The sequence below is a fragment of the Sciurus vulgaris genome (genome assembly GCF_902686455.1).
Source record: "Sciurus vulgaris genome assembly, chromosome: 5".
NCBI classification, from domain to species: Eukaryota; Metazoa; Chordata; class Mammalia; order Rodentia; family Sciuridae; genus Sciurus; species Sciurus vulgaris.
In genome coordinates, this window is record NC_136465.1 from 112,171,545 (window position 1) to 112,198,130 (window position 26,586).

The 26,586-nt window shown below is 41.6% G+C and overlaps 2 protein-coding genes and 1 pseudogene across 5 annotated transcripts in view; 1 reads left to right on the forward strand and 2 right to left on the reverse strand.

The window, feature by feature from the left end:
• On the reverse strand, positions 1-25,061 carry FAM186B (family with sequence similarity 186 member B; the record flags this gene model as incomplete). The annotated part of the gene is made up of 8 exons (XM_079139101.1): positions 1-210; positions 3,161-3,346; positions 4,093-4,262; positions 18,035-18,227; positions 18,732-20,388; positions 22,627-22,809; positions 23,806-24,031; positions 24,966-25,061. 8 exons carry the CDS (start codon positions 25,059-25,061, stop codon positions 66-68), a joined length of 2,856 nt encoding a protein of 951 aa, XP_078995227.1. The 3' UTR covers positions 1-65.
• The window catches only part of PRPF40B (pre-mRNA processing factor 40 homolog B), a 95,579-nt gene that overhangs the window by 12,917 nt on the left and 56,076 nt on the right, over positions 1-26,586 (forward strand). The window lies entirely within an intron of this gene.
• On the reverse strand, positions 8,721-10,243 carry LOC306662270 (intraflagellar transport protein 74 homolog; annotated as a pseudogene). Its single transcript has one exon. The product of its transcript is annotated as an intraflagellar transport protein 74 homolog (transcript).

Below are 26,586 nucleotides of genomic sequence, written 5' to 3' on the forward strand. Positions count from 1 at the left end.
TGGACCTGCATTTAGAACAAGCTCCTTTATGATTTTCATTTACCCTAAAGTTTGAGAATCACTAGCTAAGGGATGGAGTGAGAACTGGAGCTGCCTCGATTCTTCTGGATTTGTAGGGTTTCAGGGAGTGAAACATTCAGTTTTTTGCAGACAAGCTCAGCTGGTTCATGTGTAGATTTCTGGCATTCCTTTTTTTGAGTTGCTGAGGCACTGAAAGAGTTAATAGTTACAGGTGGAGGAGCAACTGAGACAAGGCTCTGGAATGGAAGTGCCCATCTAGCCCACCCAAAAACTTGTGGGGGCCTGTCCAGATTGGGATAAGACTTGACCTGGAGGAAAACATGCTTAATATATCCTGCCAAATCCCAGGGAATCTGCTTCTCTTCTTATGCATCTTGTCATACTTCACAGGACATTTCTTCTGGCCTCTCTCTTCACTCTTTGCTCTCTTCTACCTATCCATATTTCTTCCTCCCCACCCTGCCTAATCTCTTCCAGATACCAAGTTATAAGCCCCCAACTCCCGTCTGTCTCCAACACGTGGGACATCTGTGCAAATTCTTGTGCATCTTGGAGGGCACAAGGGAACCAGCACATATTTTAGTGCAGTTGTGGACCTGAGCGAGGGTTTGGCAGGATGATTAGAGTCAAAACCAAGATTCATCTCCAACTGCAAAAAGTGTTTGGTGTGTGCAGACACAGATTTTCCACCTGTCATAAAGAGAGCCCAAGGACCACACTTATAAGCAGGAAAAGATCTTAGAGAAAGAGGGCTGCTAGATTTTGAAGGATGTAGTCTTTATGTCACAAACCACAAAGAGAAGATGAATAGCCTTCCCCACATGCTGAGAGGACATTCCTATGGGCCTGGCAATGATAAGACAGGCTGTCAATATGAGGTAGACCAGGAAAATGGGGCAGACAGCATGAAGTCGGTCCCTCTTATGAAACTTGACAGTGCTGTGAACTGGACAACATGGACAGAGGAACTGGTGAGGTTGGCAGGACCATAGAGAAGTGAATGACCTGGACCCAAGCAGCAGTGGATGTGAAGATGCATGGTGGGTCAGGAACAGAAGGCGAAGACACTCTTTTAGGAATAGAAGCAGAGTGTGTCTCCAAAAGGACACAGGCACAGAACACTCACAAAGAAAGCAGCATGACCACCAATCCCAGCCAGTGAGTGGCAGCCTAGGCAATGAAAGAGAACTTCTGCTAAAGACTGACAGACCTAGCTGGATGCAATGGCACACGCCTGTAATTCCAGTGGCTCAGGAAGCTGAGGCAGGAGGATTGCAAGTTCTAACCTCAGCAACTTAGCAAGGCCCTAAGTAACTTTGTGAGACCCTGCCTCTAAATAAAATATTTTTTAAAGTGCTAGAGATGTGGCTCAGTGGTTGAGCACCCCTGAGTTCAATCCCTGGTACCCAAAAAAAAAAAAAAAAAAAAAAAAAGACTGGCAGTCCTCTTGCCATTGTAACAATAGCAATATAGGAGCCCCCACAATGAAGCATCAGGAGCAGGCAGACATTCAGGCAAGTAGTGCCAACCTGGGGTGCAGATGAAGAGAACAGAAGAAGCAGGGCTCTGCCTCTTTACTTGGTGGTATAATAAATCAAATAAATTCAAATAGAGTTGGAAAAGGGGGAAGAAAATTGTATTCATCTAAATTCCCTTAGAAAGGGGAAGCTGTCTCTTCTGGGAACAATATTTTGATAAGTGCTTCAGCCTGCAGCTGAGATCCCAGTGGAGGCTTGGGTGTGGGTGGAACAGCTCTGCTTGAGACATGAAGGGATCTTAGAATTTTGCATGTTATACCAAAGAGAGAAGGCAAAAAACAAGGGGAAAAAAAGGAGACTGCTGTTGGATGCTGTTCATGTGAATTCCTTTCTTCTTTATCCCCTTATATTTTCAGAAAGATACTGATGCCATTAATGCTTGAGGTCAATTGGAGTGTGTATACTGGACATTTATGCATTTCTGTGTTAAGGGAAGAATAATGGCTGGCCTCAAATTTCCACAGAGGCTGGGCAGAGCCAGGCACTGCAGTACACAAGAAAGAGATACAGAAGGAGATTGCAGAGAGAGGATACAACTATGGGAGAATATCGGCTGGGTAGAAACTCCAGTGACTTCTGGGTTCTCCCAAAGTTCTCCTGCAGTGTTGTTTTGGTCATTCTTAATTCTGTTTGCTATATCCAAATCAGCTAATAACAACAATAACAACAACAACAACAACAACACACACACACACACACACACACACACACACACACACACACACACACATTCCCCTTTGAAATTAAACACCAGGTACCTGCACTAGGGCTATCAAACTGGTTCCAACTGGTATGCTCAGGCCCATTTCAGAGCAGAGGTCCAGCCAGGGCTTTGCCTTCTCTGATGTTGCTCTACTACTCTGTTTTACCTAAGTCTCTATTGGGAGGATGAAACAGCACTAGCTTCTTGGTTCTGGTTTAGTTAGACTGGTAGCCATCAGAGCCCTCTTTCTGTCAGAGATCTTTAATTGGGGTATGGCCAGGGCTGCAAGAGGCAGATGGAATGGTTAATCTGGAAAGGTCCTTTGGAAGAGCCTTGAGTCTTAATATTGATATCTTCAAGCCAGGAGAGGCAAAAGGAGAACTGAATGTCCTAACCTGAAAATCCTCCTGCTGGCCTACCGAGTCCTGCCACCCTCCCCTTAGCTACTCTTCTAGGGACAGTTCTCAAAGGCAGTAAAGAAATGAAAATAACAAAGATAAATTCAGGCCTAAATCTCAAGTTTATCATGCAGTTCATGGTCTCCCTAAATCTCTGCATTCCTCTATCTGACTCTTCCTGAAAATAACCTCCAGGCCAAGGGCTAGAATACAGCTCTTGAGAAACTCATGTGCAGCCTAGGAAACCTGTGAAGATGAAACTCCCGCACTGATCTTTAGAGTACTATGGGAAGTCCTTTAAGAGAACTGGTGTTGGCTTGCCTAGTTAATGGCTAGTGAATGGAAGAGACAGGTTAGCCTCTCTTATCTGATATAGCACAAAAAATGAGACCATTACTAATGTTTAGAAAGAGATTGCCTGGACTGTTGGAGAGGGAGAGTGTGTTCTGGGTGGACAGGTCTCCTTGAATCCAGGTTAAGTACCCAGACTTGTGCCTTACCAGGTCTTGGAGGACATCAAGCTTCTGTGGTGGGAGGAAGGCATATCCAGCACCAACAGCCGGGGGATATCTGGGTATCCGCCTAGCTGGTCCCAGGACAGACTGACAGGGGTCTTTTTTTCTATTGGGTGACTGGAGGAGGCCACATTAGTCTTCCAGATGGCCTCTATCTGGTTCCCCTGTTGGCTAGGAGTGGGAGGGTACAGAGAACATTAAAAGAATGAGAGAGACAGAGAAAGAGAGAAAGAAAGGCAGAGGCAGACATATACTGAGAAGCCATAAGCTCTTCAGGATCACAAGATCCAATACTTCAGGATCACAAGACCTTGTTTTCTTTCCTTCTGAAATAGAGTTTGTCACTGTTCTTATGACCCTTCTTCTCCCTCATTATTGACTCTGTGTCTCACTTTCCTGGGGTTCCTTTGGCTAAGGAGCTATTGGAAGAGGCTCTCAGGATGCCCTGTGCTTCCAGGCACACCTTATGGAGTAGAAGCCCTGAACCAGGCCATGCTTGGGTGGATGTGAATGTGGGTTGTCTTGGCTGCCTAGAGGCCCACAGTATCTCTGTTTGAGCAGGAGTGGGGTCACAAGGTGGGAAGGATCAGGCTTGTTTAAATGGATAGACCAATGGCAGATGCTGGTTTGATGCTCGAGGTGCAAATGCTTATAAGTTTCAGATATGGGTCCTCAAATCTTTCAGTTGCATAGGTTGGAACACAATTAGGCTAGCTCCTGAATCCCACATACCTTTCCTATGGGTCAGTGCACCACAGCTGGCAAGGCAGCTGAGAGGACAAGCACCTTATAGCCCATGGGACAATCTTTGCCTGTCTGTGCCCTTGCCTTGCCGCCTACCTCCCCAGGCTAGCCACCCCTACTTCCTACTTCCCCACCCATACAGATGACTATCCCATCAGCTTGCCTGCACTTACCTGGCCATCTGCAAGGGCACACATTCCTGGTGCTTAGATGGAAGGGGCTGCTGACAGACAGAGCTGTTGGAGTGGATACCCCAGGGTAAAACTGAGGGTGACTTGAATTTCCTTGACTTTGGGGAGGTGACCACAGGGATGTTCAGGTGAATATTCCACTCCATCTGAAGCTAGAGGAACCAGCAAAGAGGCATCAGGGAGATAGGAAGTTATTCCTCTCTAGGATAAGAGGAGGCATTACTTGACTGTTGGTACCCTTGCTGGGCTCAAGGCTGAGTGGAAAGGGTAAGGCCCAATTAGAAAACCACTGGGACACCAGGTATCCCAACTTTCCTAGTAATTCTTTCAATTCTTATTTACTAAGTTCCTGTTTTCTCCTTTGTTGTGAAGAATCAGCAATGGGCAAAACAGAGGGCAGCTGGAACTTGCAAGAGCACTTGCAAGGTTCATGGCAAGGAGCCAGCTGTGCACACAAACCCACACCTGAGTGCACACAAACCCAGCCTTGGTGCTGGGCGAGGAGCTGCGTGAGCTTTCACAACCACTCAAAGAATTGCCATGATGTGCTGGTCCTTCTAAATCCCAACACCAATTTAGCAAGTTGAGTCAGTTACATATTATCAAGACTGTTACAAGGTGACATGTATCAAGTTGGAAGAAATCTCCATGGCCAAGGCTCTTTCCAATGTTCAATGCCAGCCTGTTCACTGAAAACCTCAGCATACTGTTGCTCTAACACTCAGGTGAAACACCTCTTACCCAAACCAGGACTGAACCCAGCAGTTCTGAGTCACTGATGGAAAATTTTACAATTTTCCAAACTGCTGGCCGTCTCCCTATGTGCATGTCAGCTGCTTCTTTGCTCCTAGTACTTGGAGAAAAAAACAGAGGAAACTGAAACCAGCCCACCTTTTCTAAGCCTTCCTGAGCCTCAGATCTGGAACTGAGGTGATTCATCCCATGACACTTACAGAGACTCACTCGGCAAATGAGCCTAGCAAGGAATGATAGGAATCCTCATGGCTAGTGCAGAGAACTATTATTGCCATATGAAGGCTAGATATATATATTTTGTATAATAGGGACAAAATTATTAATATTCCCAAAGGATATGAGTTCTTATTTTCTGGGTTAGTTCCCGTTTTCCCCTTTGTTATAGATATTCTGGTAAAGGGGCAAAACAGCAATAAGAAAATAATAGAACTCAGAGAAGTTCAATCTATATATAGTCAGGTGTTGTTTAACAGTGGGACACATTCTCAGTAATGTGTCATTAAACAATTTCATCCTTGTACTAATACCATAGAGTGTACTTATACAGACCGACATGGTATACGTCAATCAGTGTGGTCTTTTGATACATTAAAGAGCCTGGAAAAATGAGATGTATGAGGGCTGTTGTTGGCATAATATGGCATACTGTTTTATAATTGATTTTTGTAAGAAAGAAGAGTACAATCTAAAATAATCAAAAAAGTATTGCATAGTGAATACATAAACCAGTGATATAGTCATTTATCATTATTATCAAGTATTATGTACTGCACATACATGTATGTACTGTTTGTTGTTTTTTTTTTTTTTTTTTTTTTTTTTGGTACTGGGCATTGAACTCAGAGACCCTCTACTACTAAGCCACAATCCCATCCCTTATTAAATTTTATTTTGAGGTAGGGTCTTGGTAAATTGCTGAGGCTGGACCCAAATTTGCAATCCTCCTGCCTCAGCCTCCCAAATTGCTGGGATTACAGGCATGAACCATGCCTGACTTACCCCCAGCCTTTTAATCATGTTGATTTTGAGACAAGGTCTCACTAAATTGCCCAGGATAGACTTGAATTTATGAACCTCCTGCCTCAGACTCCTGAATAACTGGAATTATAGAAGTGTGTCACTGAGCCTGACTGTGCTTTTTTTACATGACTTGACAGTATAGTAGGTTTGTGTATACCAGAGAAGATAGGGGTCTTTGATTCCATTATCCCAAAATTTAAGCTATTGTCTTTTTGGCCTTATGGGTTTTGATTTTTTTTTTAATTTCTGTACTTTTTTGGATCTTTTGTGTGTGTGTGTGTGTGTGTGTGTGTGTGTGGTGTTAGGGATCAAACCCAGGGTCACATACATGCCAAGCAAACACTCTACTGCTGAGCCATATCCCCAGCCCTTTAGATCCATTTTAAATGTCAGATGTTTCAAGGATTACATCCATATGATAAGTATATTTCTTTTTATAATTTGGTATATAGAGTATTATTATTATTATGACGGTACTGGGGATTTAACCCAGGGGCAATTTACCACTGAGCTACATTCCCAGCCTTTTTTATTTTTTATTTTGAGACAGGGTCTCACTAAGTTGCTTAGGGCCTCCAACTTACAATCCTCCTGCCTCAGCCTCCCCAGTCACTGGGATTATAGGCTTGTGTCACAATGCCCCACAGTATAGAGAGCATTATTGCTATGTACCTGAATTCATTGTCCCTCAGAGATCTGTGGCTCATAAATTTGTAATTTTCTAGAACAAGAGGACAAGTTTTGGTGTCAGAGTATTTTGGAGTTTAAAAAGGTTTTCTAGATATGTGGGAATGGAAGGGAAGATAATATAAAATAAGTATTACCATGGACTATAAATTGAACCCCCTTTAGTAATATGAGTTACCCAGTTAAAATTTGGGGTCCTTTTTTATTTTTTGGCACTAAGGATTGAACCCAGAGCATCTTGCATGCTAGGCAAGCGCACTACCACTGAGCCATATTCCTAGCCTAGGGGGTTACTTTTTAATTGTTTTTGCTTTTTGAGCCTTGAATTCCTGGGTGGCATACAATGACAAAACTGGATTATATGTCACATTGGGATTTATTTAAGGAAAACTTGATACACAAATGCTAGAACCGGATCTGCACACTCTGGATGAGAACCTTACTGTATTCTTCAAGGTAAAGTAGGTGGGTTTGAAAGACCATTGTTTTTCCTAGTGTCAATATCAGGAAAAATGTGATTTCTCAGCAAGGACATGGAAAAGCTGAGGGTAGACCCTAGGTACAGAGAGTGAGATCTTCCAATTCTGTTGACCCATACCAGTAGTTCCTAACCCATGAACCATGGTATCTTGAGGGGCAATGAATTTTTTACAAAGAGTCAAAAAATGCAAGTACATACCAAAAATGGCACACTGGATAAATAACTACTATCATATGGGAATCTTTGGGACTTAACATTAAAAATTGATCCTAAAGACATGGCTGCTCAGATCCCCAGGCACACAGCTGGCCTACTAATCCCCAGTAAGTGGAAGCAGGATGCTGAGTACTAACCTCTGCTGCATTAGAACCCACTAGGCCAGCCAGGGCCTGAGGCAAGGCTAGCCAGCACTGAGGAAACCCAGGGTGCGCCAACCTGTGGCCCCCTGGTGGCATGGCCTGGTCACTGCAGAAACCTACGGCAGCAGCAGTACTGCTCAGAACCCTGAGCATATCTACCATCTAGGACCTCAGCCTCCTGATAAGCCAGTGAGATAACAGAAGTGAGGCAGACCTGAATGAAAGTTTAGACTCAAGAGTTAACCAATAGCTTTAGTACTTTTCCAAACCCCGATTAGCAAGTATCTGTATCAATAGCATTGGTCTAAGTACTACTTAAATCCCTAGACTAGCACGCTCAAGCAGCACCTGGGAGAATTCTGTTTCTATTTATACTGGAATAAATCCTGTTCTTTCACTTACTCATTCTTATCTGTGGATTCCATTTTTCAAATTTTCAAGATAAGAACCCAGAAAAACAGAAATTGGTGGTGAGCTGCTAGGGTTCGCTGCAACACTGAAGGGCATAGCCCATCATTAAGAACTGCAACACTGTTCTTAGCTGCAGAGGCTGCTGCTTAAGCAGACCCCACCAGCCAGCCAAAGTGGAAAAACTCCAGTTTCTCTTATAGTATAGGTGATCAACTGGTGATAATGGAATAACAGAGATTACCAGATTAAGCAACTAATATACTAAACAAAATATATGAAACAAGACAAATATTCAGATGGTAAGCAGTGCAGGTCAGTGATCCCCAAGAGAGAAGAATCAAATGAGAGAGTGGCCAGGCAGCATAAGACAGTGACACCAAACCCAATCCACTAGCTTCTGAATAGAGGAGATGGTGTTTGTCTGGAGTTCAGAGATGGCAAGGTGACTAGAATTTGCAAAGCAGAGTAACAATTAGGAGGAAATAATATAGTAGGAAAACTCTAGAGCTCTAAATAGGGGCCCCATCAGGAATTAGCACAGGCATGGGAGGAAACACCAAAGCTGGAGGAAGAACATTTGGGCAAGAATAGGGGGACAGTCCAAAGAATTTACATTTGGGGGAAGAGTTTCTTTCCAGTACTGAAAGAAAAAACTGTCCACCTTAGAATTTTTTTTTTTTTCTTTTCTTTTTTTAAAGACAGAGGCTCACTAGGGTTACCCAGGCTGGCCTTTGAACTCACAATTCTCCCTTTGGCCTCCAAATATCTGGGCACCTAGAATTCTATATCTAGCAAAGTATCTTTCAAAACTGAAAGCTAAATATCTTTTTAGACATACTGGAGCTGAAAAATTTCATTGCCAGCAGATGAGTACAATAAGAAATGTTAAAGGAAAGCTTTCAGGTAGAAGGAAAATAATGCCAGACATAAATTTAGATAAAGAGTACTGGAAATGGCAAATATGTTGGTAAATATAGAAGATTATCAATTATTTAAAGAAAAAGTTTTAATGATGGTTTAGGGAATTTATAACATATGGAGCAAAATGTATGACAAGGGCTGGGTTGTAGCTCAGTGATAGAGCACTTGCCTAGCACATGTGAGGTACTGGGTTCAATCCTCATCACCACATAAAAATAAATACATAAAATAAAGGTATTGTGTCTATCTTTCAATATATATACATATTTATATTTCAATTTTTTACTTTAATATGCAAACTCTTTATTGAACAAGAATATTTTACTATTTAAAACATCACTCCTTAAAGTGGCCACAAACATTGAAAATGTACAGAAATTTTAGGTTCAACTTTTCAAGAGTAAGTTATTTTTAGTCAGCTTGTACAGACTTTAGGGTCAAGAAGATACTTCTATAGAGACTACCAGTTGATTCAGACTGTTTCTGTTAGTATTATGTAAAGCATCCATGATAATTTTATTGTACTCTGCAATCTGCTTGGTCACATTTTTAATAATGGACTGGTGATCACTCTCCTGACTCTTGGTTGCTATGAATTCTTTCATCACAAAATTATTTTGCTCATGGTGTTACCACTTTCTCTCCAAATATGTAAGCTAAGAATGTGTCTCATTTTCTTGCAATTGTGTTTTCAGTGTTTCATATTCTTTGTTTAGCTTTTCCATTATTTTCTTAAAGGCATTTCTGCGGGTTGATAACACTGTTCTCTCCTGATGTAATTTCTTTTTCCTTTCTTCACCTGATGATTTTAAAGCTGGCAAATCATTATATGTCTCCAGATCAGCTGTCATTTGCTTTATTTTACTTTCTAGAGAATGTTGTTCCTCAATCTTATGTTTTCCAGAAGCTCCATTTTCTGCAGATCCAACTGTAGACGCTGACTGTCTGAAGTCAAATTCCTAGCTGTACTTTGTTATTTCTGCATTTCAATAGATTTAAAATTAAGGTCATCTTGCATCATCTTTAGCTCTTGATTGGTGACAGACGATATCGGTTTCATACAATTTATATTCTGACTACAATGCTCCAGAAGTGCAACAATGTTGGCTTCTATCTGTGCCTTCCTTTCCAGTTCCTGGTTCTTAGATTCCTCAAAATTCTCTATAAAAGTGTCCATATTTTCCTCCCTTTTTTTTTAGTTCCTTGTATTTCTGATTCATTTCACCTTGGTGTTCCTCTAAATCCATATCAAGTTGTCTTATTTCTTCAGTAAACTGATTTGTTTTTTCTTTTATATCTGTTAACTATCTTTCCATGCTGATTATTTCCCAATTATCTTCTTTAACCTGCTTAATAATCTCTCTCTTTCTTCCGTTGGAGATCCCATGCTTTTGTCTTCTGCCATCATTTGATCTCGATGGGACTCTAACTCTTAAAGCTTTTCATGCAGCAATACAGCCTCCTGTTTTACCTGGGAGTGTGCTATTTCATGTGACATAGTGCAGCAAGGTTCAGAGGAGAAATGGTAGGGTCATGAAAGTCTTAACCCAATCCTATTTCAATTTTTTGAAATTATAATCTTCTCAAAAATTGTGCTATAACACTAGATAACCTTCATGTTGAAAACACTAGAAAAAATAGGGATAGTAGGAACATACCTGAACATTGTAAAGGCTATTTATGCTAAGCCCATGGCCAACATCATTCTTAATGGAGAAAAACTGAAACCATTCCCTTTAAAAACGGGAACAAGATAGGGATGTCCTCTTTCACCACTTCTATTCAACATTGTCCTCGAAACTCTAGTCAGAGCAATTAGGCAGACTAAAGAAATTAAAGGAATACGAATAGGAAAAGAGGAACTTAAGCTGTCACTATTTGCGGATGACATGATTCTATATTTAGAGGATCCAAAAACCTCCTCCAGAAAACTTCTAGACCTCATCAATGAATTCAGCAAAACAGCAGGCTATAAAATCAACACGCACAAATCTACAGCATTTTTATACGCAAGCGATGAAACAGCTGAAAGGGAAATGAGGAAAACAACTCCATTTACAATAGCCTCAAAAAAAATAAAATACTTGGGTATCAATCTAACCAAAGAGGTAAAAGATCTCTACAATGAAAACTACAAAACACTGAAGAAAGAAATTAAGGAAGACCTTAGAAGATGCAAAGATCTCCCATGTTCTTGGATAGGAAGAATTAATATTGTCAAAATGGCCATACTACCAAAAGTGCTCTACAGATTCAATGCAATTCCAATTAAAATCCCAATGACGTACCTTACAGAAATAGAGCAAGTAATCATGAAATTCATCTGGAAGAATAAGAAACCCAGAATAGCTAAAGCAATCCTTAGCAGGAAGAATGAAACAGGGGGTATCGCAATACCAGAACTTCAACTATACTACAAAGCAATAGTAACAAAAACAGCAAGGTATTGGCACCAAAATAGACAGGTAGATCAATGGTACAGAATAGAGGACACGGACACAAACCCAAATAAATACAATTTTCTCATACTAGACAAAGGTGCCAAAAATATGCAATGGAGAAAAGATAGCCTCTTCAACAAATGGTGCTGGGAAAACTGGAAAACCATATGCAACAGAATGAAATTAAACCCCTATCTCTCACCCTGCACAAAACTCAACTCAAAATGGATCAAGGACCTCGGAATCAGACCAGAGACCCTGCATCTTATAGAAGAAAAAGTATGTCCAAATCTTCACCTTGTTGGCTTAGGATCAGACTTCCTTAACAGGACTCCCATAGCCCAAGAAATAAAAGCAAGAATCAATAACTGGGATAGATTCAAACTAAAAAGCTTTCTCTCAGCAAAAGAAACTATCAGCAATGTGAAGAGAGCCTACAGAGTGGGAGAATATCTTTGCCACTCATACTTCAGATAGAGCTCTAATTTCCAGAATCTATAAAGAATTCAAAAAACTCTACACCAAGAATACAAATAATCCAATCAACAAATGGGCTAAGGAAATGAACAGACACTTCACAGAAGAAGATGTACAAGCAATCAGCAGATATATGAAAAAATGTTCAACATCTCTAGTAATAAGAGAAATGCAAATCAAAACTACCCTAAGATTTCATCTCACCCCAATTAGAATGGCGATTATCAAGAACACAAGCAACAATAGGTGTTGGAGAGGATGTGGGGGCAAAGGTATACTCATACATTGCTGATGGGACTGCAAATTAGTGCAGCCACTCTGGAAAGCAGTATGGAGATTCCTCAGAAAGCTTGAAATGGAACCACCATTTGACCCAACTATCCCACTCCTTGGCCTATACCCAAAGGACTTAAAATCAGCATACTACAGAGATACAGCCACATCAATGTTCATAGCTGCTCAATTCACCATAGCCAGATTGTGGAACCAACCTAGATGCCCTTCAATTGATGAATGGATAAAGAAACTGTGGCATAGATATACAATGGAATATTACTCCGCCATGAAGAATGATAAAATTATGGCATTTGCAGGCAAATGGATGAAACTGGAGAATATCATGCTAAGTGAGATAAGCCAATCTCAAAAAACTAAAGGATGAATGATCTCGCTGATAAGCGGATGAGGACATACAATGGGGGGTAGGAGGGGTTAGCGTTAGGGTTAGGGTTCAGTTTAGGGTTAGGTATAAGGAGGGTGGTAAGAATGGAGGAAGGAAGGACTGTATAGAGGGAAAAGGGTGGGAGGGGAGGGGGGAAGGGAAAAAAATAACAGAATGAATCAAGCAACATTGTCCTATGTAAATTTATGATTTTTAATTAAAAAAAAGAAAAAAAAGCCCAAAAGAGAGGAAAATAAACAATTTTAACCCTTATTTCATACCATATACAAAAATTAACTTGAAATGAATTATAGGTCAGAATGTAAGAATAAAATTATAAAACTACTAAAAGAAAACAGAAAAATTTTGTGTCCTTGGATTAAGCAGTTGTTTTTCAAAAATAGGACACAAGCTAATTGCTGTACGTGCCTGTAATTCCAGCTTCTTGGGAGGCTGAGGCAGGAAGATTACAAATTTGAGGCCAACCTGGGCAATTTAGTGAGCTCATGTCTCAAAAATAAAAAGGGTTGGGAATGTAGTTCAGTGGTAAAGCTCATCTAAGTTTAATTTCTAGGGCTGTAAATAATAATAATAATGGAAAAATTGGTAAATTAGACCTCATAAAATTAAAGTCTTTTGTCTTCAAAAGGCATTGTTAAGTAAATGAAAAGACATTCCACAAAGATAAAATTCACAAAATACACATCTAATAAAGGATTTGCACCCATAGTAATAAAGAATTTGTATAACTCAGTAATACAGACGCAAATAGGCACATGAAGAGATGCTCACATTATTAATCCTTAGGAAAGTGGACATTAAAATCATCATAAGATACCACTACACACCCTCTAGAATGACTAAATTTAAAAGACTGTTAATGCCAAGTGTTGACAAGGATGTGGAACAATAGGTGACCTTGTTCATTGCTTAAGAGAATGCAAATGGCACAACCAATTTGGCTTATCCAAATTTGGACCTGAGAAAGCAGATTCCTAAGCCAGTGACAGGAAAAGCCCAGTAACAACCAAGTGTCAATGAAGAACTGGAAAAAAAAAAAAAGGGAATGGTAGAAATGAAAAACTCAATGACAAGACTGGAAAATAAAGTTGACAAACTATCTCCAAAAGGCAGTGAGTATCACAGTTGAGATTAATGATTTTTATTGCTTCATCTGATATTCCCCAGTAAAAGTCAAAATAAAAAAACTGAGAAATAACAGATATTTTTTCCAGAAGTTCCAGCATCTGAATCCCAGGAGTTTTAAAAAGAGAACAGGGAGAATAAAAGGAAGTCAATGAATGGACCAGTTCTCAAACACTTTATAGTCCTAGCATTCTTAAAAATTATTAAGGAATGCATAGAGCTATCAATGTTCACTCTGTTAAATGTTGAAAACAATTTTAAAACATTTATTAACTTACTAAAGAATCACAATAATAATCCTATTTTCTATTAATATAAAATATACTTATAAAAAATAATTTTATTTTCCAAACCAAAATAAATTTAGGCAGAAGAGTGGTATTGTTTTACATTTTTTAAAAATCTGTTTGATACTTGGCCAGGAAGATGGCAGGAATCTTAGTTTTGGCTTCTGCTCTTAATCTGTTTGCATTACTTGTTTTGGTTGAAGTATGTGAAGGAATGGCAGCCTCACCAGTTATGTAACTGGACAAGGGAGGAGCACTGCCATAGTCTTCAGATAATTGTGGACACTCTTCTTCAGTGCTACACCAGAACTCTACAAATGACCCACCCTTCCTTCCTTCCTTTCTTTCTTTCTTTTTTTTTTTTTTTTTTTTTTTTTTTTTTTTGGTACTGGGATCAAACCCAGGGCACTATACCACTGAGCTACATCACTAGCCCTTTTTGTTTTTTATTTTGAGACAGGGTTTCAATTGTCCAGTCAGGCCTTGAACTTGCAATCTTCCTGCTTTAGCCTCCCGAGTCACTCAGATTACAGGCATGCCACAGTGCTCCAGCTACAAATGGCAGTTTCTTAAAGGTTAGTTGCAATATATAATCTGAACTGTACCTGTGAACATTTCATACTCTATTAGGCTAAAATATATTGGTCTATCTTGGAACTAGAATGACTCTTCATAAATGCATGATTAAATCATGCATTTGGTCAATAGGAGAATATTGGGTCATTGAGATATGCAATTAAAAAATCACATTTGTTAATATCACCAGTTTCACCAGGGAGGACTTTAAATATTGGCAGTGTATCAACCTCTTAGTAGTGAATATAGTGTTCCAAAATCCTAAATTTTCTCTTGAAAACTGAAGTTCTATCACTGATAGCAAATAATACTGTCAGTTTGTCTCACTCACTTCTGGGAAAATATTTACCAAATGCCACAGTTTTTCTGTCAGTCAATCTTTCAAGTAAAAATTGTGCTCCATGAAAAAAGCAGGTGGTTCAGTTTGCAATCCATACAGTTGCTTTTCCTAGAGACAGCTCTTGTACATTTATACACATAAGTGCTTTATGAGTATTTTCCATGTTGCCACATGAAAACATTAAAAATATGTGTATTAAGGAGTTGAGATTAGTAATTTTTACTACTTCATCTAAAATTTCCAAATAAATCATCTTACATTCCTAGGTGAAACTGCCTTTTTTTTTTTTTTTTTATTTTAAATGAACGTGCAGTGGAGAAGAATGTAACAACCACTAGTACAGTTTGTTGTTACTACCTTGACTACCATTAATATGCCCACAGTTTTCTCCCTACTGCTTCTTGTTTTGTTGTTGTTGTTACTGGGGATTGAACCCAGGGGTGCTTTATCACTGAGTCACACTTGCCCAACCCTTTTTATTTCATTTTGAGACAGGGTCTCTCTAAGTTGCTGTGGTTGGACTCAAACTTGAAATCCTCTTGTCTCAACCTCCCGAATCACTTGGATTAAGGGCATGCTGCACCACCCTGGCCTCTTTTCTGCTTTTGCACCATCAATACAAATGTCAACACTGAAAAAAGCAAGAAAAGTCTTCTTAGTATAAAAATAGTTTTACACCGGGTGCAGTGGAACATTCCTGTAATTCCAGCAACTGGGGAGTCTGAGGCAAAAGGATTGCAAATTCAAGGTCAACCTCAGCAATTGAGTAAAATCTGTCTCAAAATAAAATTTTCTGGGCTGGGGATATAGCTCAGTTGGTAGAGTGCTTGCCTTGAAAGCACAAGGCCCTGGGTTCAATCCGCAGGACCACAAAAAAATAAATAAATAAAATAAATGTTTTTAGAAAGGGGATTCTGGGGGTATAACTCAGTGGTAAAGCACCCCTGGTTTCTATCTCCAGTACCAAAAAAGAAAATAGTTTTACAACTTAATAGATAGAAAATATATAACCCAGGGCTGGGGTTGTGGCTCAGTGGTAATGTGCTCACCTAGCATGCATGAGGCCGTGGGTTTGATCCTCAGCACCACATAAAAATAAAATAAAGGTATTGTGTCCACCTACAACTAAAAAAAAAAAAATATATATATATATATATATATATATGTTTTAAAAAATATGTTTTTTTAAAAAAAAAGAAAATAAATGACCCAATTTAAAAATGAACAAAGGACCTTGAATAGACTTTATCCAAGACATTAAAATGGTTTAACATCACCAATTATCAGGGATATACAAATCAAAACCACAATGAGATATCATCATACACACCTTAGGCTAGCTATTATCAAAAAGACAAGAGAGAGCTGGGCATGGTGGCACACTCCTGCAATCCCAGTAGCTTGGGAGGCTGAAACAAGAGGATCATAAGTTCAAAGCCAGTCTCAGCAAAAGCAAGGCACTAAGCAACACAGTGAGACCCTGTCTCTAAATAAAATACAAAATAGGGCTGGGGATGTGGCTCAGTGGTTGAGTGCCCCTGAGTTCAATCCCTGGTACCCAAAAAATAAAATAAAAAAGAACTACCATATGACTCTTCTCGGTGTGTACATGAAGGGAATGAAATTACTTAAAAAAGACCAGCACTCTTATGTTCACTGCAGCACTATTCACAATAGTCAAGATTTAGAAACAGCCTAGGTATCCATCACTGGATGAATGAACAAAGAAACTGGTGTGTGTGTGTGTGTGTGTGTGTGTGTGTGTGTGTGTGTGTGTATGCTGCACAAGGGGAGATGGGGAGAAGAGTATTATTTAGTCTTAAAGAAAGAGATCCCACTAATTTGCCACAGCATATGTGGTCCTGGAGGACCTTATGCTAAGTGAAATAAGCCAGATGCAGAAAGAAAAAATACTATATGATCTCACATTTGTATGTGAAAAAAAAAAAAAAGTCAAATAAAAAATAAAATTTTTTACCAGGATTGAAGTCTGGGGCCAGAAATTAGAAGTTATACATCAAAGGATACAAAATAGCAAATATGAAGGGTGAACAAGTCCAAAGATCTAAAGTAAAATATGAGGACTATAGTTTATTGTATTATCCAGGATTTTTGTCAAATGGGTACATTATAGTCATTCTTGTCACAAGGGAGAAAATGGAAAATGGGTAATTATGTGAGATGATGGGTATGTTAATTTTTTTCATTATAGTAACCATTTTTATATATACATGTGTGTGTATGTGGTTTTTTGTTTGTTTGTTTGTTTTTTGCAGTGCTTACAATTAAACCCAGGTGTACACACTTGCTAGGCGAACCCTCTACCATTGAGCTACATCCACAGCCCTTTTTGTATTTTATTTTGAAACAGAGTCTTACTAAGTTGCCCAGGCTGGCCTTGAACTTGCAATCTTCCTACCTCAGCCATGTGAATAGCTGGCATTGCAGGTGAGCACCACTGCACCCAGCTATATGTACCTTTATTGTATTTATTTATTTATATGTGGGGCTGAGAATCAAACCCAGTGCCTCAAACATGCTAGGCAAGCATTCTACCACTTAGCCACAACCCCAGCTCAGCTGTATGTATCTTGTGACATCATATTGTCTCTCTTAAACATATATATTATTATTTAATAAATAAATAAAGTTGTTTTTTTTTTTTTTTTACCTCAAAGAGCTCCTAAAAAGGTCTAGAGAACCACCAGGGGTCAACAGACCAATTTGGAGGGAGAACTGATGATCTAATGTATAATTAGAACTCAGAGTGATTGGACTCTGAAACATCAAAACCTAGAATGCAATGAGCCAGGGTCTCAGTGATTTACCCTCCTATGCACTCCTTTTCAGAAAGTGACAAAAGAGAGTACTCTAAAACAAAGAAGTGAACCAAAGAAGAAGAGATCTGGAATCTAGAAAGCAAAGGAGAAGCAAAGCAAGTCCCCAGTCAGAAGTTGAAGACAATAGCTGTGCCCTAAGTCTGGAGAGCATCCAGGAGTGATGGAAGTAGGGCAGTGAGAACCACAGGGAGTGAAATCCCAGCACAAAGTCGGAACCACAGGACCCAGCTACCCAATCCCTCTGGAAGAATCTTTTCTTCCACTGCTTTTTGGAGAGTCCCCTTTTTGCTTGCTCTCCCCATTTACATAGACGGGAAAGCTGCCCTCCCTCACACTCAAACCACTTCCAGTCTTTCCCTCTTCCTGCGTCATAGGTGTAATCTCTCTCATTTTCCAGCTGTTCCACTTCCCCTTAGTCTCCAGTCACACCTCACAATCCCATAGGCTCATTTCCTGGCCCCGTTCCTACTGGCTATGCTGACTTGTCCCATTCCGAGCAGGTGGCAGGGCAGAGGGCCCACCTTGGGGAACATGGTCACCATGCTGCTCAGGCACTCTCTGCGCTTCACCTCCAGGTCCTTCTGCTTGTCTGTCCAGGCCTGCAGCCTTAGTCTCTGCTGGCGGTTGATGTTTTCAAGGAAGACATAGAGGCTCTGGGTCTTATAGGTGGCCCTTGTCTCTCGCAGGTCTTCTATGTGGTTGATCACTTCCTGTCTGGGAAGAGAAAAGAGATTTAGTTGGGGAGAGGCCTCCTCCTCCTCCACCCTCCAACTTCGTTGACCAGAGATGACTGTTTTCTACAATTTCTGGGAGTCAGAAGTAGAGGTTGGTGAGAGTTGGGGAAAAGAGGGGACAGAGAAGTGAGAGGTACTATCAGGTAAGGAGCCTCAGGACTGGGCTGGAAACTGGAAGAGAAAGCCAAAGAAATGGGGGAAGCCTATTAGGTGGGTTAAGGATAGGGAAGGAAGTGAGGAAGAAATGGGGAAGTGGGCTTGGGGAGAAAGCCCATTACAAGGAGAGCAACATGTAAGTACCCTACCTCCTACACTGTCCACGGTTGCCCAAGGGTCCAAGGTCAGCCTTCACTAGTGCCCTCCCTCAGGAGACCTTGTCCAGGTCTCCCCATACCCCACATTCCTCCTCTCCCACTGGGTTTTGGTTTTGCCCACAAATTGCAGTGGTTGTGGGCAGGTGCCAGGTGGCTGTGGGGGCACCTACCGGAGGTTTTGGAAGCGTCTGTAGAGGATGTACTTATGGCACAGACACTGCAGCCTGCGTGTGCTCAGCTCCATGGTAGTGGTGGTGAGCTCCAAGGCCTTGCTGCGCAGGTAGCATGGCAGCATTGAATCTCCACCTAGGAGCTGCAGATTCTTCTTCTGAGCTTCCATTTTCATGTGATATACCTTCTCTTTAAGGATGACTGGGGATCTCTGCAAAGATGGCCGGGTCACCCTTCGGATGAATGTCCCGGTGATGGGAAGGGAGGTAGATTTTTTGGGCTTGGTGGAAACCTTGGGGGCTTGTGATAGCTGGGTAAACTCTACTGAACTCACAGTCCTCTGGTTTAAGGATTTGGGATGCTGAGCATGAGGGGACCTAGTAAAGCGTGGCTTCCTGCCTTGGCAAGCGGATTGGACCCGGCTTGGGGGAGGCACTGGCAATGCCTCTGCCTTCTCCAAGTTCTTCCACCAATTGATGGCTGTGAAGATTGGTTTCTCTGCATCCTCTCTTGGCTCCTCCCTCCTTAGGCTCTTTTTATTCTCTTCCTGTGGGGCAAGTCTCTGCTGCCCCTGCCTGGCAGCTGCCTCCATCTCCCACTGCCGCAGCTTCTCCTGGTGCTCTTGCTCCAGCAGGACCCACTGCCTCTGCCGCTGCTGCCACATCTCCTCCTCCTGCAGCCATTGCTGCCTCTGCCTCTCCCAGCTCATTTCCTCTTCCCAGTGCTCCACTTGGCTCTCTAAGGGCACCTTCCTGGAGCTCCCTGGGAACAGGTGATGCTTCCTAAGCTGGAATTTAGTTTGGACTCCTTCCTTCTCCTGGAAGTGGTCCTCCTGATCTTTGTCTTCATGACCTGAGTCTTCTGCCACTAGTCTTTCCCATTTTGTAGGAAACTTGTAATCCACTGAGGGTGGCAACTCAGGTTCAAGACTCTCAGTGTCTTTGCTAAATACATCTGCAATCCTCATATGTGTGTCTGTGGTGGAGCGTAGCTGGCATGCTGAAGGCATAGCCCCTCTGTCCCAGGCTATGACTGTGGGACTTGGGGAAACTGTTGAAAGCAATAGCTCCTCCTCCTTGGGCTCCTGTTGGGTTTTCTCTATGACTATTTCTTTTTTTGGAAGAGTTTCTTTTTCATGGGTGCCTGGGGAGTAAATATAAACCTCAGCTGGGTCTCCAGTTGAACCTCTAGAGGTTTGAACCTTCTTCAGCTGGAACTCTAGGGCATGCTTTATCAGGAGGAGGTCATGGTACTTTGCCCCTAGAACCTCTACCTGCTTTAGTAGGGCATCTCTCTTGCTCTCAAGGACTTGAATAGACTTCTGGAAGTGCAATCTCTGGCTGCTGAGCTCTTTGGTCATCTCTATTTGCAGGTACCTGTATTTGGACTCCAGGCTCCTGTTCTCCTTGTGCTGGAGAATCAAGGCCTTATTGAGGTTCTCCACCACAGTGGACATGTATCTGATGGCCTTGACCTCCCCCTTGTTGAACATGGTGGAGTCCAGGAGCTCCTGCAGCATGGACTTCACCTCAGAGACCTTCGTGCAGGTGGTGTGCTTGTCTTGGAGCATCTGCTCTGGGCTCAGTGGCTGAGGGTGGAGTGAAGATTTTTGTTGGCTTTTTTCCTGCCAGCCCTGCCAGAAGGTGCATTTGGATACTGGGAGAGGTGGAGAGAAAAAAGGCAACAAACTCCTGTGGGTTCTAAGGATTACACTGATTCTGTAGACTCTGTTTGGTCAAAATTCTCATTTAATCTTCTTTGGGACTGGGTGAAAATAAGGAATTGGGACTATATGTGAACCAGAGAGATATTATCAGGAGAGACCTCTGCTGGGCCTGACTTTGCCCAGAACTTACCCTCAATCAGCCACTCCAAAACCCAAAGGACCCTAGAACAGTTAATCCAGCTGGATTCAATTCATCTTACTCCTGATGCCCCATATTTTCCTGAAGTAATTTTTCTTATCATGTCACTTTCCAACCTCAACGTCTGTGTAGCACCCTAATGCCAATTACCCAAACCCCTTAAGCCCACCTAGAAGCTTCATTCCCTTCCTCTGTTAACCTGGGGCTGTGCCTGTGGAAAATTTATCACGTGGTCCTGCAACTATGCACCTGTTTTTTTTTTTTTAATGACTAATGTCTTTTTCCATTTTGGGCAAATGATTATCCTTTGATAGTCTGACAAAAACAGTAGACCTTCTCCCCAGGAAAATGTATTCAGCACAGATTGTGTGTGCTGTGTTCAATCCTATTGACAGAGCTCAACTCGTCAAGGGCTTGACATGGTCATAGTAGTATTCCCTTTGACCTGCAGTGTGTAGAGCTGGTGGAGTGATCATCTTGGAGCATCAAGTCATTGAACACCACTGTCAGAAAAAACAATAGCTAACTTTAAATGAGGAGCTAGAGGAAGTCTGGAAATTAAGTGATACTAAGATCAGGCTAGAATCTAGCCAGTTTTGACAGGTCATATGGTCCAGTGGTTTAGAACTTGGGTTCTGGACTCAGATAACTTGAATTTACATCTCATTTTCCCCAATTTTTTGAGGTGGGGCAAATTTCCAAGTTCCCAGTATCTCATCTAAAAAATGAAAATAATCATAGCATCTACTTCATAGGGCTTTCAATACGTACATTTAGTGGCAAGTACAGTACTAGGTACCTAGCAAGTACTTAATAAGTGATCCTTAACGTGAAAGAAAGAAGCTGGGTGGGTGGTATACACCTGTAATTCCAGCTACTCAGGAGGATCCTGAGTTCTGGGTCAGCTTGGGCAATTCAGTGGGCACAGAGGTAGAATGCTCCTGGGTTTAATCCCAGTACAAAAAAAAAAAAAAAAAAGAAGAAGAAGAAGAAGAAAGAAAGAGACACAACCTTTGCTTTGTCATTTAAGAGTTTATACTCTAGCAAGGAAACAGGTATATAAAAAACTATTTTAAGACATAGGTAAAGACATAGGAGAAATCATCTTCTTATCCATTTTCCCCTGTCTTCTCTCTCCCTGCAACTATGGTCCTTTCTTAACTGATAATGAACCTATCCATGAGAATCAATAGAAATGCTAATGTTATCACCATGTTCCAAGCATGATGTCAGATATCTCACATATGTGGAAGCCTCTCCTAACCCTGCAGGTTGACAGTATCCTCCTCATTTTACATAGGAGGAAACTGAGGCTCAGAGAGATGAGGTAATTTTCCCAAAGTCATACAACCAGAAATTGGCAGAGATGGGATTCACACTCAAGTCTGTCTAACTTCAAAGCCCAAGTTCTTGAAGTAATACTAACCTAAGTGTGGGGCCTGGCTTTGCCATAAGCTTGTTGTAGTCCCTTCTCTTCTCTGAGTGTCAGTGTTTTCATCTATAAATGCATGAGTTAGATAATATTAAGTCGTTTATAGTGTCAGTAGGAGTAAGATTCCAAGGTTTATCTATGATGTCAACTGACCACCTTGGGAGCAGCTACAATCAGGAAGTCTCCAGAGGGGCCTTCAGCTTAGCCTCATTGAACTTTCTGGCTCAGCAGCTAGGTTTGAAGAGAAGAAAGGGTGTTCTGCAGGCTTTGGCTACAAACTCTAGCCTTTCTGGCTTTCAAACCTTGTTCCCCAGAACCCATACAAGGCCACCGCTCCAGCTCCAGGAAGCACCTGCAACCACCTGTTTCCATCTTACCCCCATCTCTACTCTGAGGAACAGAACTGCTCAGAACTGCTCAGTGCTCAAATTGAATCCAACACGCCACCCTTACCACCCCACCCCTGCTCTACAGTCTTTTGCACTTTTATTATGGAGGAGGGTCAGAAAGACATCTGTAGACCCAGGCCGACTTCTCCTGAGATGTCTTCCAGCCCATCCCCACCCATTTCCCCTCCCAGGTGCTCCAGGAACCTACTTTGTGCCCTTTTCTTTTGTTCTTCAATGAGAGTGGAGCAAAGGGAAATGAGAGACTGAATGCCTCCTTTGGTAGCAGTGAGAGAGAGAGGTAACACTTTCTCCATCACCTCAATCCATTCATCCAGGGATTCCTGTTCTTCCTCACTCTTCCTGTTCCTGAGCTCATAGGTCAGACTGTCACCTGGACAAGGAATAAGTGGTGCAGGCTGAGGACATGCTCTAAGCAGCCCTGTAATTCAGGGGTTGCAGCAGCTTTGAGGTTGCATTGGTTTCCCCTTGTACTAGTTGTGTGAGATATGGCAGGTCACATAGTTCCCTAAGCCTCAGTTTCCATCTCTGTATAAGGATTGGGTGAGGTTTAAATGAGATAATGCATGTGAAATGATTAACAAGAGGCCTGTAATGTAGAAATATACAATAAATATTCCATATTATTGTTGTAACTTTGAGGCCAAGGAGATGTCTGTCTTGTTATTGCTCTATGCCCATTGCCTAGTCCAATGTCTGAACAATTAAATGAATTAAGTGGAATCAACAACTCTGTTAGTTCTTGAGAGCTGAAGGACCACTGAACTGAGAGTTCCCTGGACAACAGCAGTGTGAGGTGGGGAGCGTGCATCTACATATCATTTTTCTCCCAACACTGCAGCATCTAGCATACCTCACTGCACACAAGTTCTGTGATTAGATGATTCTGATTTGAATGAGGGGGAGGGAGTAGTGCCTGGTTTCAGGGTTGTATGTGTCATCCTGTGTCCAAATGACTGGGCAAGTTGCTTATGTCTAGCATCAGTGCACATGCAGTAAGGGTCACTTTGTTCCTCCATAAAATAGCTAGTGTGGGTTCAAATTCATTTTCTATCCTGCCAAAAAATAAGATGTCATAATGGACCTGTGACTTAGGCTTCATCACATATTCAGCTAATGTTATGATCTACTACATTTTGGACAATTACATGTTTGCTTATCTGAGAAGTGGAGGTGACATGAGTGGTAGAATGTTTCTATGGGGAAGGGGTGTTACAATGTGTCCTTTTTACTGTCCCTGCATCCACCACCCACACACCCCTCCCAGAAAATGCTGATGTAGGTAGAAAAAGGAAGACACTTAGCCAGCAGGGACCAAGGTCTAGGAAGAAGGCATCCACCCTAGTACTCACCCAGCCCATAGACTCACCCCAGTCACCCAGCCAGTGGAGGATTTCATACAGGTGCTTCTCCTTCATCTTAGCGTCTTTGTAGAAGGAGGCAATTTTCTCCAGCAATATGAATCTCTTCTTGCCTTTTTGCTCTGTCTCATGAGATTTCATCTTTTCTTTTAAGTCATATCCTAATTCTTCCTGGAAGCGGTTGATAACAAAATTGACATTGTCCAAGATGTCTGAGAGTTGAGTAGAAATATCCTGTATGGGAGACAGCAGATTATAGTGCTTAGGAGTGTAGACTTTGGAGCCAGGTGCCATGTGCTACCAGTGTGACCTTAGACAAGTCACTTAATCTCTTTGGAGCTCAGGGTTTTTTGTTTGTTTTTTTTGTAAAGTGCAGATCATTATAGTACTTATGTCACAGGGTTTTCATAAGAATTAAATAAATTAGTATTTGTCAAGTGCTTAGAATAATACCTGGCACAAAGTAAAAGCATTAGCTCTTATTTTCATTTTGATTTTTTTAAATTGTGTTTTTATTCGCCAATGGACCTTTATTTTACTTACTTACATGTGGTGCTGAAAATCCAACCCAGTGCTGCACACATGGTAGGCAAGCACTCTACCACTGAGCTACAAACCCAGCTGTCATTTTGATCATTAAGGTCAGTAATACTAAAAATCTACAGCAAAAGAATGTCTTCAGAATATCAGAACTTGTTGGGGACTTCTAGATGTTTCTCACCCTTGAGGCCCCAAGAAGCCCTCAGGATCAGAGGCTCAAGAAAAAAAATGTGCCAGAGTCTCATATAAAGGGTGATTAGAGCCTTAGGTCATTACCCCTGCGTATTTCCAAGGCTTAACCTTGGGTGTTCTGGCAGTTTGCCTAGAACAAACCCTGAATCAAGAACTCTGATCCTCTCCTCCAACCCTCCTGCCTTCATAGGACCCACCACTATAGGTTATCCTGGAGTTTCCTGACCATTTACCTGTGGGCTGCTCCCTTCCCAGTCCCATCCCTGCCTCATGGGGGTGGTTGATCCCAGCCTACCCAGCAGAGGCCAAGTATAGGATGTGGGTATTTTGAATTAATCTGTCTGCAACCCAGGTTGCTGAGTATTCCTGGAATCTTGCTTACACTTAGGGTTAGTCCCCAACCTCTACATCAGACCCTAATAGAAATGTGGGTTACTTCCTGAGCCCGAGTTAGCTGGGCAGCCTCAATCCTTGAGATGATGGCCTTTACTGATGCGGGAGTCACCAACTGTGGGGGATTGTCCTTCTCCATTCTGGATAACTCTTCAGTTCCAAGATGTCTTGGGTCTCTGATACGCAGTCCTGGACATACAATGTTGGTTGTTTTGGCAGTTAAAGGTCCCAGGGTGGCTCTTGGGTACCCTCTGCCCATCCACAGCTCCTCTGGTAACTGCCAGACACCAAGTTCCAACTGATCCTCTTTTCCTCAGTGACATCATCAGTTTGATTTAAAGAATTAGAAGATTAAACTGAATGCAAGTGTGCACACCTGTAATCCCAACTAGTCAGGAGGCTGAGAGAGGAGAATCACAAGTTTGAGCCAGCCTAGGCAATTTATTGAGACTCTTTCTCAAAACAAATTTGAAAAAAAGGGCCAGGGATGTAGGTCAATGGTAGAGCAACTTGCCTAGCATGTGTAAAGCCCTGGGTTTGACCCCTAGTACCATGTGCATGCACACAATTAATTAGACTTCCTGCCATGTGACTGCATTGTTGTCTAGCTTTTTATTCATTACCTTGTATTATATTTACTTGATCTGTTGCCTTTCCTTCCTTCTTTTCTTTTCTTCCCTCTCCCCCATCCCTTTCTTTCTCTTCTTTTGTACAGTGGTAAACCGAGAGGTGCTTTACCACTGAGGAGCCACACCATCCCCACTTTTGTTTAAATTCTGATGCAGGGTCTTGCTAACTTTCTTAGATTGGCCTCAAACTTGCAATTCTCCTGTCTGCCTCCTGAGCTGCTGGAATTACAGGCATGTACCACTGCATCTGGCAACCTATTTCTTTAAAAAAAAATCATTAGTGCTGGGGTTGTGGCTCAGTGGTAGAACACTTGCCTAGCATGTGTGAGGCACTGGGTTTGATTCCCAGGACCACATATAAATAAATAAAATAAAAAGGTCCATCAACAAAAGAATGAATTATACCCATTTAAAAAAATCATTAAATGTTCTGCTCCCAAAACAAATATTAATGACTAAACATAGGAAACCAATTAGAAATACTTTCTGCTATAGTTTGAATCTTAAATGCCCCCCTCAAAGTCCATATGTGAAAGACTTGGTCCCTAAGTGGGCACTATTGGAAAGTTGTAGAACCTTTGGGAGGTAGGCTCTGTTGGAGGTCTTTAGGTCATTGGAGGAGATTTTGGGACACCAACCTTCTTGTTACCTGGCTTATGATATAAGTGCTTTTGTTCTGCCACCACACACTCTGCCACTGCCATCTAGCACTCTACCAGAAGCAACAGGGCTAACTCAATCACGAACTAGAACTTCAAAACTGAACAAAAATAACCATTTTCTCTTTAAAAAAAAAAAATTTTTTTTTGTACCATGAATTGAGCTCAAGGGCACTCAATCACTGAGCCACACCCCCAGCCCTATTCTGTATTTTATTTAGAGACAAGGTCTCACTGAGTTGCCTCACTTTTGCTGAAGCTGGCTTTGAACTCTGGACCCTCTTATCTCAGCCTCCTGAGCTGCTGGGATTACAGGCATGCTCCACTGCTCCCGGCTAAAATATTTTTAGTTGTAAATGGACACAAAACCATTATT